The 14782-nt window shown below is 42.6% G+C and overlaps 1 protein-coding gene across 6 annotated transcripts in view; it reads left to right on the forward strand.

The window, feature by feature from the left end:
* Positions 1-14268, forward strand: part of LOC105356488 — a 31896-nt gene extending 17628 nt beyond the window's left edge. For 5 of the 6 annotated variants that reach the window (XM_023962470.1, XM_023962468.1, XM_023962469.1 and 2 more), the window contains 3 exons: positions 11769-11871; positions 12567-12727; positions 12927-14268. In XM_023962470.1, coding sequence (XP_023818238.1) covers positions 11769-11871; positions 12567-12727; positions 12927-12978 — 316 coding nt within the window. In that variant the 3' untranslated portion in view covers positions 12979-14268. The remainder of the gene's footprint in view (positions 1-11768; positions 11872-12566; positions 12728-12926) is intronic. The other variant, XM_023962472.1, reaches the window with a different exon arrangement.
* The last annotated feature ends 514 nt before the right edge of the window (positions 14269-14782 follow it).

The following is a 14782-nucleotide window of genomic DNA, read 5'->3' on the forward strand; positions in this document are numbered from 1 at the left end:
CCATCCATTTCTAAGACCTTTCAGGATCATGTGGTTGCTGGAGCCTATCCCAACCACTTTTTGGTAAAAGCGCAGTACATCCTTGATAGGTCACCAGTTCATTGCAAGGCTCTTAAAGTCATCTCAAAGCTAATTTCTTCTCATCTCTAACTTATAAAAGTCAAAGGCTCTTTAGAAGTTCACAAGTTTTTGAAATTAACTTCAAATGTATTTTCTATTCATCTCCCACTCTGGAAAAAACAGAAATATTCTTTTTTTTTTTTAACTTGTCCTGTCCAACAGCTGGGCAGACAGATGAGAGCTCAGGGCCTCTTGTGTTCGACATATTTTACTTTAACAAGAGGGGTTATTAATCTTCAGACAAACCAAAGGCATGACTGAATAAACCCCTTTTGTAATTGAGGCCAGAAATACAGAAATATTCTTAAATTGATAAACTCTACAGCAATGTTTTCTCAAATGACTGTAAAGTTTATTGCTTCCATGTTACAGCTGCTTTGCTTTGGGACCTGTATTGAGAAGAGATTTGGTTTAGAATGAAAGACAGTAAACAGCAATCTAAATTCTTTTAGCAAACAATCATACTTCAAACTGGACACATTTGAGGTAAAAAAAAAAAGAACGTAAAAAAAAGAAAAATCATGTATTTACTTTGGGATTATACTTAAAGTTGCACTCCAGCTATATATTTTTTAATAGATTTTCAAAGTGTTCCCCATTATCTTTTAACTTGGATTGTGCCATTTTTAGCTCAATTTAAAAAGCCTGTGTCGTTTGCATCTCCTGAGCAGCAGGTTTTCATTAGAAAGCACATACCAGTACACATACCCATTCCACAACAGTGGGTACAGAAGGTCCTGGCTCAAATGCCTTCTTAAAATGAGAAGATTGTAATTGTGCTAAATCCATTGTGAAAATAAATGTAATAATGCAAAAAGAGCTCCGCTGTTGACAACACTGTTGTGGACATCCATTGCTACCGTTAGCTATTTCCGCAAACAGTGACGTCGTTCACCGTTGAGTACTATTCTGCGCATGCGGGTCAATTCTGGGTCATTTCACATTCACACAGGAGATCACAAAAGTTTGTATTTAACTGAAAATGTGAACGGCTTGGAAAAAAAAAAAAAAAAACGAATTTTTTCAAAACATCGGAATTGAGCATTAAGCGCTGCAGTGTGAACGTAGCCAAATTACATTTAAGTTGTGTAAACTTAATAGTTATGAGCCAATACAGCTGTTTGGGTTTACAGTGTGCACTACACTTGCACACACCTGAATTACATCATATTTTTCAGTTTTGGAGGACCGCCCATAAATCTATGCTACCTCTTTCATCTTGTGGTTACTGTGCTGTTTTTTGACATTTTTGTGACTTTAGGTTGAATTTAATTACCGTATATGCTTAATGCAGCTAATGCAATGCTGCACTTGTCAACTTAGCTCCAGACTTTTAGGAGAGCTCACTGCTGAACTTCTGGTTCTTGAAAGAGGTTTTTAACACTGCATCATAACTCTGCTGCAGATCCGTGTCTACACAGTGCCTCTCTCTGCTCGGTGAACATTTCAACATCCGCGCTCACATCTTTCAATCCGACCGATGTCAACACGGCAGAGTGTCAATGAAACCTTGGCTGAACAGTTCAGTTCCAGCATAAATTCAAGTTCTGCGCCACGCTCGCACCGTTGGGTTTGAAAGACGTTGCGATTTTTGAAAAGCTCACTGCACGGACAGAAGCACTGTGTAGGCACTGATCTGAAGCAGATCTTCTGGATGATCTCCATACAGCTCATTAATGACAACCGCACGTGTTTCTTTCACTCCACCTGCACACGACACCATACTACGTATACATTTTAATCCATAAAACTGTCATACCCCCTGTGAGTCTAACCTACCCTGCTGTGTTTACAACCCAACTTCCAAACCATTAGGTCATTCATATAGTGTTACGATAGAAGGTTGAGGAAGTACCCAGGTGCAGAGAGGATGCAGGAGGTTCCAGGAAACAGGATCTTTAATAACTAAATGAAACAAACCAAAATACCACTGCTGAGCAGGACTGAAACACTCAAAAACCTGAATCACTAGAAAGACACTGAAACAGGGAACATCAAAACTATGCAGCAGCACAGGAGGAAGGGAAAGACAGGACTTAAATACATACAGATAAACGAGACACAGGTGGAAACACTCAGGGCAGATGGGGACCAAAAGCTAAACTCGACACAACAACAAAACTGGAAACCTTACAAAATAAAACAGGAACTGAACTCAAATTCTGACAGAAACAAAAGATTTCCAGAACACAAAGGTAAAGAAACTAAAACCGTGACATGTCGCCCTACAGTAGGTAAGATTATCTGATAATGTAGGACATTTGTAGCGCTTTCTTAGCTTGCTCTGACCTACAGAAGATTTGTTCGACTCATGGAGCCAGAGTGTGTGGATAGAAAACGCAACACAGGGATAAAGCAATCAATTGACTGTATTTAAACAAAGAAAACAACAAAACAATAATTTGAGACAGTGGAGAAAGGAGTGTCCAGGGATCCACAAGGATATTTTTCAGTCTTTGGTGTTCAAAGTTCCTTTTTCCTTTGGGTATGGCGTCTTTTGCGAAGTTCCTTTTTCCTAGGTTCGTAAATCAAGTTTTTCATTGAGAGTTCGTGGGTAGCTCGCCATGCACCATTCCTATATGGTGCAGATCAAAAAGTTCTTCCCATAAGGATAGAAGTGGGGGTGGAAAAAAAAAACCTGACCTAAACAAGGTCAAACAAATGATAGATTAGACACATTATTTACAACACATACTATTTACAAGACATTATTATTTACAACACATACTATTTACAACAAGTACAGTAGTCAACTGTATGTCATTGTAAGAAAAATAATCAAATAAGGTCCTAACAAAATTCGTAGGAACCTTTCAAATTCTAGGCCTATAAATTAATGGGTTTCAATGGGTTCCAATGGTTTCAAAAATAAAGTGCACTTTTAATCATTTAGCTTTAGCATTCATCAATTCAGTATAAATCAGGAGAAAAAACAATAATGATATTAATGAATGAATTCAAAACCAAAATGGCCGACCAAAACGGAAACAAGTTGAAAAGTCCTAAAACGGACAAAAAACTGAAAATTATTAACTGAAATATTTCCAATTTCAAGAGAAAAAAAAAAGACTGATCAAAAATCTGTATGTTGTAGCCACACTAGCATGGCATTTCTGTGAGGTAGAAAGCCTTTGAAATACTGATGTACTGCTATGTGTGTGACCCGATCGCATAAACTCACCGAAGAGTAGTTAGTTCAAGGTGTGGTTGTTCGAAGAACTAGTCCAGTAAGATGTTACAGAGTTTTGTTTCAAGTTTAGATAGCCGACAGCTATAGGAGATGCAGCCAGCCACAGCAGATCAGCAACAGCCAGAGCATGGATGACAGGAAGTGGCTATGTGACCCGGATGTTAATATAGGGAACTGGCCCCACCAAAATAAGAGCGCTCAGGTGTTTCAAATCTGGTAATGCAAGTGGGGCACTGATCCGGGTTACACGCTCCCCCCTTGTTCACATGTACGTCCCTGTACATGGTTTGTCTTGTGAAATTTCCCCGTCGTCCTGAAGGGAGAATAAAAATGCAGAGCTCAAACCTTGCAGAAGTGTTTGGATGCTTTTCAGAAGTGGTTTCCCAGGATGTGCATATTGAAGGCGATCTGGTTGGGTTCTGGTCCGTAGTGTCCGCCTGAGAGTTGGCTGTTCAGGACTGAGAGGTTCGGACACAGATGGTGAGGGGGGTTCGGCATGGGGTTCGAGTTGAGGTATGGGATCCACAGTCTGTGTAATGGCATCTGGTATCCCAACAGGGTCAATTGGTTCTGATTGAGGCTCTGGTTTCATAATTTCCACAGCCAGTGGTTCTTCTTTGGGTTCTGTCACTTCCTCTTCTGTGTTGGTCGGTACAATTGATTCAGGTGACAGTGCGGCAACAGCAGGTATTGAGACAGCGGGTGACTCGACAGCTTTTAAGTTTTCAGCAGGTAAGGTTGTTTCTGGTGGCTCAACCCCGACATCTGGTTGCTGGATGGCAGGTGTGTCTAGAGTTGTGGAGCTTACTGGTTCAGATGAGACTTGAATGTACACATCATCGTCCGGAAGGTCTTCCTCGATGGTAGATGTAGGTGCAGATACAGAGGGTGTTCTGGTACGCTGCTTGGGGAGTTTCTCTTGAGGTGAGGGTAGGAATCCACAAGGCAGTAATAGATCCCTGTGTAAGGTACGAAGGGGTTTGGGCTGGTTTTCCGGTCGGACTGTGTAAACAGGGAGGTTTTCTGCTCTCCTTACAACGATGTATACCGTTGACTCCCACTTGTCAGCCAATTTGTGTTTACCCCTCTGGCGCACATTTCTGACGAGGACCCTCTCTCCGATGTCCAGATCTGCAGTCACAACATGTTGGTCAAAGCGGGTTTTGTTGCGTTGCATGATTTTAGCTGCGTTCTCAATTGCTAATCGTTGATTTTCATCCAGGTGTGATCTCAGCTCCTGGACATACTCCCTGTAGGAGGGTGATCGGGCCTCCTTCAGGGGCAAGCCAAAAGCCAAGTCCACAGGCAACCGAGGTTGACGGCCAAACATCAGTTCGTAGGGAGAGAATCCTGTAACGTCATTTTTGGTACAATTGTATGCATGGACAAGGGGCTTAAATTCTTTCCAGTGTTGTTTCTCTTGTGTGGACAAGGTTCCGAGCATGTCTAACAGTGTCCGGTTGAACCTTTCCACTGGGTTGCCTCTTGGGTGATAGGGCGTTGTTCTTACTTTATGAATTCCTGCCACTGCGCAGAGTTCACGGATGGTTCGGCTTTCAAAATCCGTGCCTTGGTCACTGTGAAGCTTCTCCGGGATGCCGTAGTGAACAAAGAAGTTGTCCCACAGACACTTGGCAACAGTACGGGCCTTCTGGTTAGGAGTGGGCACGGCGACAGCATACTTTGTAAAATGGTCTGTAATGACAAGGATGTCCTTCGTCTTTCCATCCGGTTCAAGAGAGAGGAAATCCATGCAGACCAGTTCCAGTGGATGAGTTGTTTTGATGTTCACTAGGGGTGCAGCTCGTTCCATAAGCGACTTGTGCTTGACACATCTTTCACAGGTTTTTATCTTATTTACAACAGCTGCTGTCATCCGGGGCCAGTAAAAACGGGAACGGACTAGGTCTAGCGTCCTTTCAATCCCGAGATGGCCCATCTTGTCATGAAGATGGTATAACACCACAGCTCTGAACTCCTCCGGTAGCACCAGCTGGTAGGTGATGTCCCCTCTGATCTGTCGTCTTCTTACGAGAAGGGTGTTAAGGAGCTCCATTTTGTTTACTTCCCTTAGAAGGAAGGGCAGGTCAGGGAGTTGGTCTTTCACAGCTGGTGGTGGCGTGAGTCCGTGTTCAAGCTGGGCAATGACATGCTGGATTGTAGGGTCAGCACGCTGTTTAGCTGCAAGATCAGATGTGGAAATCTGGGGTAGTGCAATGGTCGTGAACTGAACATCATTTGTAAACCCATCGGGCAAACTGTTCGCATTATGGGAAATGGACAACACAAGAGCTTGGTCTGGAGCTGGTAGAGTACTCAAAATTATATGACGGTCACATATGGCTCTGGTGATGGCTTGATCAATGCTAGACTGGTCACTGTTGACATGTTGGGTGAACCTCTGAATACGCTCTAGCTCTTTGTTGGAGACAGGATCTTCAGAGGGTTCACCATGTGGTCGACGGGACAGTCCATCAGCATCTGTGTTCTGTTTTCCAGCTCTGTACTCAATTTTAAAATCAAAAGTGGACAAAGCAGACAACCATCTATAACTGGTGGCATCAAGCTTTGCACTTGTGAGCAAGTAAGTGAGGGGATTACTATCTGTAACTACCTTGAACGATGCTCCGTACAGGTAGTCATTGAATTTTTCTGATACTGCCCACTTGAGGGCAAGGAATTCCAACTTGTGAGCTGGGTATCTGGATTCACTTTTGGTGAGGCCTCTACTGGCATAGGCCACCACTCTGTTCTTCCCCTCATGCTCCTGATAAAGGACTGCACCCAGGCCGGTGGAACATGCATCTGTGTGGAGCAGATAGGGCTTTTGGGGGTCCGCAAATGCCAGGACAGGAGCAGAGGTGAGCTTCTGGATGATGGTGTCGAAGGCTTGTTGACACTCTACCGTCCAACGACCCCCAAATGGTTCTTTTGGATTGTGGTATTCTTGTTTCTTGATCAGGGGTTTCTGTTTCTTTTGAGAAGGTGGGTATCCTGCAGTGAGGTCATGCAACGGCTTAACAATAAAGGAATAACCTTTCACGAATCTCCTGTAGTAACCAGCGAAACCAAGGAAAGAACGTAGCTCCTTTAGGGTTTTGGGTACTGGCCAGCTGGTAAGTGCTGAAATTTTTTCTGGGTCTGTTCTTACGCCGTCTTGGGAAACTATATGGCCTAAATATTTGACAGAGGTCTGGAAGAAGATGCATTTATCAATTGAGAGTTTAAGACCATACTCCTTTAGTTTGTTTAAAACTCTCAATCTCTCTTCATGTTCTTCGAGGGTTGGAGCAAAAACAATAATATCGTCAATGAAAACAAGTACCTCCCTCAGGTTCAGTTCCCCCATGCACTTTTCCATCAGGCGTTGAAATGTGCTTGGGGCGTTGGTAATACCTTGGGGCATGCGATTGAATTCCCAGAACCCGAGGGGGCACACGAAAGCTGTTTTTTCCTTGTCCTCTTCTTCCATCTCTATCTGGTAATACCCAGACTTTAGATCCAAGACAGTGAACCATTTGGACCCAGAGAGGGCAGTGAATGTGTCCTCCAACTTTGGCAGAGCATATGCATCCTTTATGGTTTGTGAATTTAGTTTTCTGTAGTCGATACAAAGGCGAACACCTCCATCCTTCTTACGCACAACAACAATTGGAGATGCAAATGGTGAGGTGGATTCTCTGATAATTCCGGATCCTAGCAGATCTTGTAAATGGTTTCTGACGCTATCCACATCTTGGGGGTGAATTGGTCTGGGTCTCTGCTTAAACGGCGTTGGATCAGAAAGTTTGATCTTGTGTTTTACCTTTTCAGTTTTTCCAAAGTCGAAATCATGTCTTGAGAAGACTTCAGGGATGCTGTTGAGTTTGTTAATTATTCGTTGTCGCCATTCTGGGCTTATAGGCGAGTCTTTGAAGTTGTATTGTGAAGTTGGTTCTGTTATTGGTCCAGTGCTCTGCTCTTTTGAAATGACATGCTGATAGTTGCTGGCTTCAGCTATTGTGACATCTGCAGGAAGTTGGATGGTATGGCTGGACTCATTGCTTACCACAACAGGCAGGTGACATGGCCGGTGTTGTGGCAAGTTAACGAGACAGCTTTTAACTATGAGCCCACCGGGTAAAGAGCCAGACTGGGGATGCTCAAGGAGAACAGTTTTTTCGCCTTGCAACCCTTTGACCAGATGTCCATCCAGAACTGTGGTTTGACCTGCCTGGATGATGTGTGGCTGCCCTGACATTAGTGTGACAGAGGCAGTCTGGGCTTCTTTACTGTGGTTGAAACGGTGTTGGAGGATCTTGTAGACAGCAACATAACCAGGTGCAGTTGACTGAGATTTGTCTTCTTTCTTTACATGCTTTGAGTAAGCAACATCAAGGGTGTTGGTACCAACAAGGATCTGTTGTGGGGACTGGTTGTGATCTGGTACAACCAATGCCAGTGAGTATACATTAATGGCAGAACCAAAAAGGTCAGGTGGGAAAGTCAAATTTAATTCGATGTACCCCAAGTATGGTACAGCTTGTCCATTTGCTCCTTCAATCTCCAATAGGTCAGTGATAGGATAAATTTCAAGGTCTGAAAGGTAAGTGTTGTAGAATGAGTGAGGGACAGTGGTCACTTGTGATCCAGAATCAAGAAGACAGTTAAACAGTTGTCCATTTATTTCAATCTGACCAGTACTTTTGGCTCCAATAAGACCTCTTGGCAGGTGTGGCATCCCCTTCTTGGGACTTTTGTTGTGAGCAGCTCCTGAGTGTCCCACCACAGGAGCAGAGTTTAGTTTAAATGCTTGTATTTAACATCCCATGCCTCTTGTTTTTGACGTAGGCACTTTTTCTTCTGCTGGACCAGAATTGGATTGGATCGGTTACTGCAGGTGGAGGAGACATGACCATCTTCACCACAGTTGAAGCAGTACCATGGCTTTGGCCTGTTGGCGGTGGTGTTACAGGATTGCTGGGTTTGTGTTGACGCGTTGTGAGTTGGGAGTCAGATGTGGATTTTCTGGATAGGAGCTGTGACATCTGTTGCTGAAGTTTCTTTACTTGTAGCTTCATCTCCTTCAGCTCTTCATTTGCATGAGTGCTGTGGTCACAGGAACAAGTGCTCTGCGACTGTATGGTGACTGTTTGGATGTGCCAATATGTTGCTTCATGAGAGACTCTTTGGCAGTCTGTCGGTCTTCTTCCGTTCGAAGTTGGAGCAGCAACTCAGGGAATGGTGGAGGGTTGTCCTTGCGTTGCTCCAGTTGTAGCTTGGTTATTAAAGCATTGTCCCAACAGCCACGACAGAACTGCTTCAGGAGATGTTTGTCCACTTCATTTGCTGAAATTCCACCCTGTCTGACAACAGAGCAGATGGTGTGTTGCAGTCTTTGAAGGTATGAGGAAGACCTTTCACCAGAGTTTTGAAGGGTGTTCAGGAACTGGGCAAATAACTCTTCCCCGTCTTGGACCGTTCCAAAGGCTGAGTCAAGCACACTCAAGAAAACAGAGGGCAATGCGTCTGGGTTCAGACCTTTTACCACATCAGCAGCAGGTGACATCAAGCTCTCTATGATTCTCCGAGTGACACTGAGTGCTGAAAGAGTAGGATCTGCAAGGAGAAGATTTATTTGAGATCGCCAGGATTCATAGTCCACTTCATTACCTGGTTTTGGACTTCTTCCAGACAAGGAGCGAAGACGCAGCGAAGTGGCTGTGAGGTCTGCGTTTTTGACGACATGCTCAACAATAACCTTCTGGACTGCTGGTGGGTTTAATTGATTTGTTGACAAGGAGATGTGTTGTGATGTTCTACTTTGATGAGGGCGTGGCCCCTGCAGACCAGCATTTAAAGTGGGTAAAGGTGGGGAGGATGCTGGCATTGACCGGGCTGATGCACCATCACCTTCTTCCTCTTCCTCTTCCTCTTCCTCTTCGTTCTCAGTATTGAGTGTGGTTCTGGAGTAGTTTTTGAGAGTTTTACCTGCTGTATCCAGGTGCTGGCCGATCTGGGTCATCAATGTTCTTAGAACATCTTCAAAACTGCAGCCGCTCCGGTCTGCGAGTCTTTTTAATTCGACTAGGTAATCAGGGGGTTGACTGCTGCTGTCCACTGTGGTGGCGCACTCTGAGGCTAACGCGGTCACATGGCACACAAGGTTAGTAGTGGCTGAAGTGTAAGTGTATGGTAGCAATGGTTTTAAGGCAGAAAACGCAGCTGTGTCTGTAAACTCTGCGACCAGGTTTTTATCAAAAGAACTGTTGGGATCGTTAACATAAAATGTGCGATTTAATTTTCCATAACTACGCAACCAATCAAGCACCTCATCATGTGATGCGTTTGTGGTGCCCGAGATTACGACAGAAACAGAAACGTCAACACCAGATTGAGTTATAAAATCCATGGTGTTGGAAAAAAAAAGAAAACAGAAAAATTGATATCCACACACTCAGGCTCCTAGCTAGCTCGCCACTTGTAGCGCTTTCTTAGCTTGCTCTGACCTACAGAAGATTTGTTCGACTCATGGAGCCCAGAGTGTGTGGATAGAAGACGCAACACAGGGATAAAGCAATCAATTGACTGTATTTAAACAAAGAAAACAACAAAACAATAATTTGAGACAGTGGAGAAAGGAGTGTCCAGGGATCCACAAGGATATTTTTCAGTCTTTGGTGTTCAAAGTTCCTTTTTCCTTTGGGTATGGCGTCTTTTGCGAAGTTCCTTTTTCCTAGGTTCGTAAATCAAGTTTTTCATTGAGAGTTCGTGGGTAGCTCGCCATGCACCATTCCTATATGGTGCAGATCAAAAAGTTCTTCCCATAAGGATAGAAGTGGGGGTGGGAAAAAAAACCTGACCTAAACAAGGTCAAACAAATGATAGATTAGACACATTATTTACAACACATACTATTTACAAGACATTATTATTTACAACACATACTATTTACAAGTACAGTAGTCAACTGTATGTCATTGTAAGAAAAATAATCAAATAAGGTCCTAACAAAATTCGTAGGAACCTTTCAAATTCTAGGCCTATAAATTAATGGGTTTCAATGGGTTCCAATGGTTTCAAAAATAAAGTGCACTTTTAATCATTTAGCTTTAGCATTCATCAATTCAGTATAAATCAAGAGAAAAAACAATAATGATATTAATGAATGAATTCAAAACCAAAATGGCCGACCAAAACGGAAACAAGTTGAAAAGTCCTAAAACGGACAAAAAACTGAAATTAACTGAAATATTTCCAATTTCAAGAGAAAAAAAAAAGACTGATCAAAAATCTGTATGTTGTAGCCACACTAGCATGGCATTTCTGTGAGGTAGAAAGCCTTTGAAATACTGATGTACTGCTATGTGTGTGACCCGATCGCATAAACTCACCGAAGAGTAGTTAGTTCAAGGTGTGGTTGTTCAAAGAACTAGTCCAGTAAGATGTTACAGAGTTTTGTTTCAAGTTTAGATAGCCGACAGCTATAGGAGATGCAGCCAGCCACAGCAGATCAGCAACAGCCAGAGCATGGATGACAGGAAGTGGCTATGTGACCCGGATGTTAATATAGGGAACTGGCCCCACCAAAATAAGAGCGCTCAGGTGTTTCAAATCTGGTAATGCAAGTGGGGCACTGATCCGGGTTACACATTTCAACAGCTATTTCTATAATTTTGTGCTAGGAGAAGGAAAATTTTCACGAGGTTAGACAGATCGTAAGAGCAGCAGGCGTTAAGGGAGAACAGCTGCGTCCAACTCTTCGTCTGGGTCCCAATCGAAAAGGCACTGCGGGGCGACCCTGGCCTCAATACACACCCCTGGGGGCCTTAGTGGTCTTCCACCTGTAGTGGATTTCCGATGGCAGAAAGAATTTGAGCTCAGTGTATTTAAGAGCGCATCATGCAGCGACGTATGGATCAGAGGATGTTCGATGAGCTGTTATGTCAATAAAGTTACGTACTGACGAGAGGATGATGATGTGCTGACAGATTTAAAAAAAAGTATTTTCATTTTTTTGGTTATTTGTCTTTGATGGTCTGATATCTACCCTCATGTTCTTCGCCGTGATCAACAGATGTTATGAGCATCCCTGGTGTGAGGAGTCATGATATGTCAAAGGGAAATGTAGGTTTTGACAGAGACATGTCCTGCGTTAAAGGTATAAAATTTAATTAAAAGGGTACCTGTTAGGGTCGCCTTTTAAATTAGTCATTTTGAACAACAACAAATACAATTCAACCAAACTGTGGGGTTGGGGGTATGTGACATGAACTTCCAGTTCCAGTAAAGGGCTTCTGGTTCCGGCTAATGATGTCTGTGCTACCCTGTTGTCTGCAGCCAGGTCCTCTTAAACAAATGGCCTTCAAGCATCTTTGCAACAGAGGGGAAATACTGAATCATTTTTTTCACACCATACCATAATGTTTAACAAATACATTCTGTTAATTCTTCTTTAATACGTTTTTCTTTCTGACAGTGTCAAGCTCATCCAAAATGACAACAACTTAACAGTTGAGGGGATCCCTGACTATTATTATGTCTGGGACAACGTTGCCATCGCTTTCCACGTCGGGCAAACGGTACCTTCAATGTCAGAGCTGCATCTCCATGCCTCTGAACCCTCAGCCTGCAGTTTTCCTCATTCCAGTTCCAGACTAACAATTACTATCATTCTGCTTAGCTCTAACTGAACATCCTGCTGCTCTGCATCCATCTCCTTCAAAGCTTCATCTCTGCAGCTTCTCTTCTCTGTACAGAAGACTAGAACCCTCTAGAACAGCTGTCCTTGTCACAGCTGGACTTAGCTGACCTCAAACTGTTGCAGAATCATGTTGAATCATCAGGATTCACATGAACTTGTAATACTTGTTAACAAGTATTACACACCCTTATGCTGCAAAAACCTGTGAAACCTCAGGTTTGATTCTCATGATTCTCCAATCATTTATGAAAACCAGTTGGTATAAATATTCTACAGCCAGCTGTGAAGGACAGCAGCTCAACCATGAGGTGTTAGAGCACAGGAACTGACCTTTTTGCTCAATAATTAAAATGGAGAACATTTGAACAAACCTCCAATAAAACCCTAAAGCAGTTCTGCCTGGTCCTGGTTCTCCACCTGTCTCTGTTTTCAGCTGAGTGATTGAAAGCTTTTCAACATGAGATTTAAACTTTGTCTCTACTGCTGTTAACAGGAATACAGTAAAAGTCTGAATAAAACAGTTTGTCTTGTTGAAATAAAAGTGAAGCTAACTAAAACCTTTATTTTGAAAAGGTGCTGAAGTTTGATGTGAATCAACTCAGGCAGAACCTGAAGTCCTGTAAACGAGACTCTGTGACATACAACTACAGAGAAGATCTGACTGCTGAAGATCCTGAAGCAGTGATCAGGAACTTATGGCCAGAGGAGGAAGAGGATGTGCCTTGTCCCTCTAGGTAAGGAAGCTAACAGAGGAGCTCCGCCCCCACGGCATTTTAAACAGTGGGGGCCAACCTATTTGTTTCTTTAACTTTTTGATTACTTATTCTGCTTCTATGAAACCCATCCATCCATCCATCCATCCATCCATCCATCCATCCATCCATCCATCCATCCATCCATCCATCCATCCATCCATCCATTTGTGGGGTGAAGGCTCGGTGCACACAATCACACACACTCACATTCACACCTTGAGACAGATTAAAGTCACCACTCAACCTATGAAGAATGTCTTAACACAGAAAAGCCCCGGCCAGGATTTGACCCGGTGGTAACTACTGCGCCACCATGCAGCCCTGTTAAAAAAGCTGAAAAACTAAAAAACAACACCAGAAAAACTTTTAAAAAAAAGTTTAATTATTGTTTTTTCCTGGTTTGTAAATTACGGGTTAATAAAGCTGAACGAGACCATCAGATACAGGATCTATTTACGTCATACTTTTGCAGGAACAGAATATTTTCTAATCCAGGTGTAACTATAAGTGATGATTGTTGCTCATTAGGATGCAGAAAGCTTTGGCTGATAATGATTTTTTGCAGATAACAATGACAACAACTTTAAAGTGACCTGAGCGGTTTATGAGAGGTCAACAAGTAACCTAAAGATCCAACATTTACTGGTGGATTTCATGGATCCGCTGAGGGTAGAGTTAGTCTTCATGTTTACACTCAGATGAACAGTGGTGGTCGTTCTGTCAGCAAAGCTTTTTTTACTCCGATTACCAAGCAGTGAAAAAACAGGTGAGTTTGTGTTGATCCTCAGCCTCTGAGCAGCTTCATCCTGTCTGTAGACGTTTAGTGAGTGTGGACGGGGTAAACCTGAGTTCTTCCAGACCTGGACACTGCATTTGTATGTGAGGATGTGACGTTTTCCAACTGTAAAATCCCAAACATCTTCTCTGTGCTGTTTCAGAGACGATGAAGCTGCACTTCCTCAGCCCCCCTCCTGAAACCCCCCCTCCTCTGACCAACCTGCAGCTCCTCCCACCTGCGACGTCTTCTGCTCTTAAGCCAATATTTACATTTTCAACTGTTTGCTCTGAAATGCCTGCTTTAGCCCCTCCCCCTTTTGTCCCCACCAATCACAGACGTGTGTCAAGTTGTTGATTATGCTGATGATTCTCTTTCTAAAGATGAATAATAACTAACATGATGACTTTTATTTTGGATAATTTTCCTTCAGTTTTTGTTTTGGGTGATTTCTGATCATGTCTGTATGATCTCAGGACTTTTTACACGATCCTTTCTAAAGTCAGATGTTTTATGATTTTACTGCATGTTGGAGTCATTAACTGGAGTTCAATATTTTAAGGATTTATTTTAGCAATTGTGATTGTGTGCTGTTTTCTTATTCTTTTAATCTTTTAACCTTTGAGTTAATATCACAGAGAATCAAAGAAGCACTGAGCCTTCATTCAACGGTCAACACTGGATGAACGGAACTGACTTTATGCATGAATTCATGTAATAAAACAGTTTTTGCTTTTCTCAGTGAGTTTTGTTTTTTCTTTTTTTCCTACAACACATTAACTTCATAAGTTTTTAACAGTTTCATGAGTCAATCTATAACTAAAAAATAACTTTTAGCATTCAGAGAGACTTCTGCTCCTGTCTGCAGCTATTCTGCTCCAACCATTTCAGCTCTGAAGGTTTCTTCTCCAGATGTTTCAGCTTTTGTCACAGATGTTCATCAGGATGTAGATTCTTAGGACACTTTGGAACACTCTAAATTTTGGTCCTTTTTTCATCCGTTTGTGTTTTTGGATCCTTGTCCTGTTAATAAATCTATGAAGACTGAGATCAAACGTTCTAACACCAGCCTGGAAATTTGTCTCCAGATTGATTGGAGTTCTGTAGACGTCATTCACCGTCACAGGTGTCAACGCTATTACTGAAAACACAAGAAAATATGAAAACACTGATACAAGAGCTCTGCAGATGCCTGTCCGACCTCCTATGTTATTTAGAATTGGTTGCCCTGGTTACAGAAAGAGTTATGAATCTAACAG

Source organism: Oryzias latipes, chromosome 14 (genome assembly GCF_002234675.1).
Source record: "Oryzias latipes chromosome 14, ASM223467v1".
Classification (NCBI taxonomy): Eukaryota; Metazoa; Chordata; class Actinopteri; order Beloniformes; family Adrianichthyidae; genus Oryzias; species Oryzias latipes.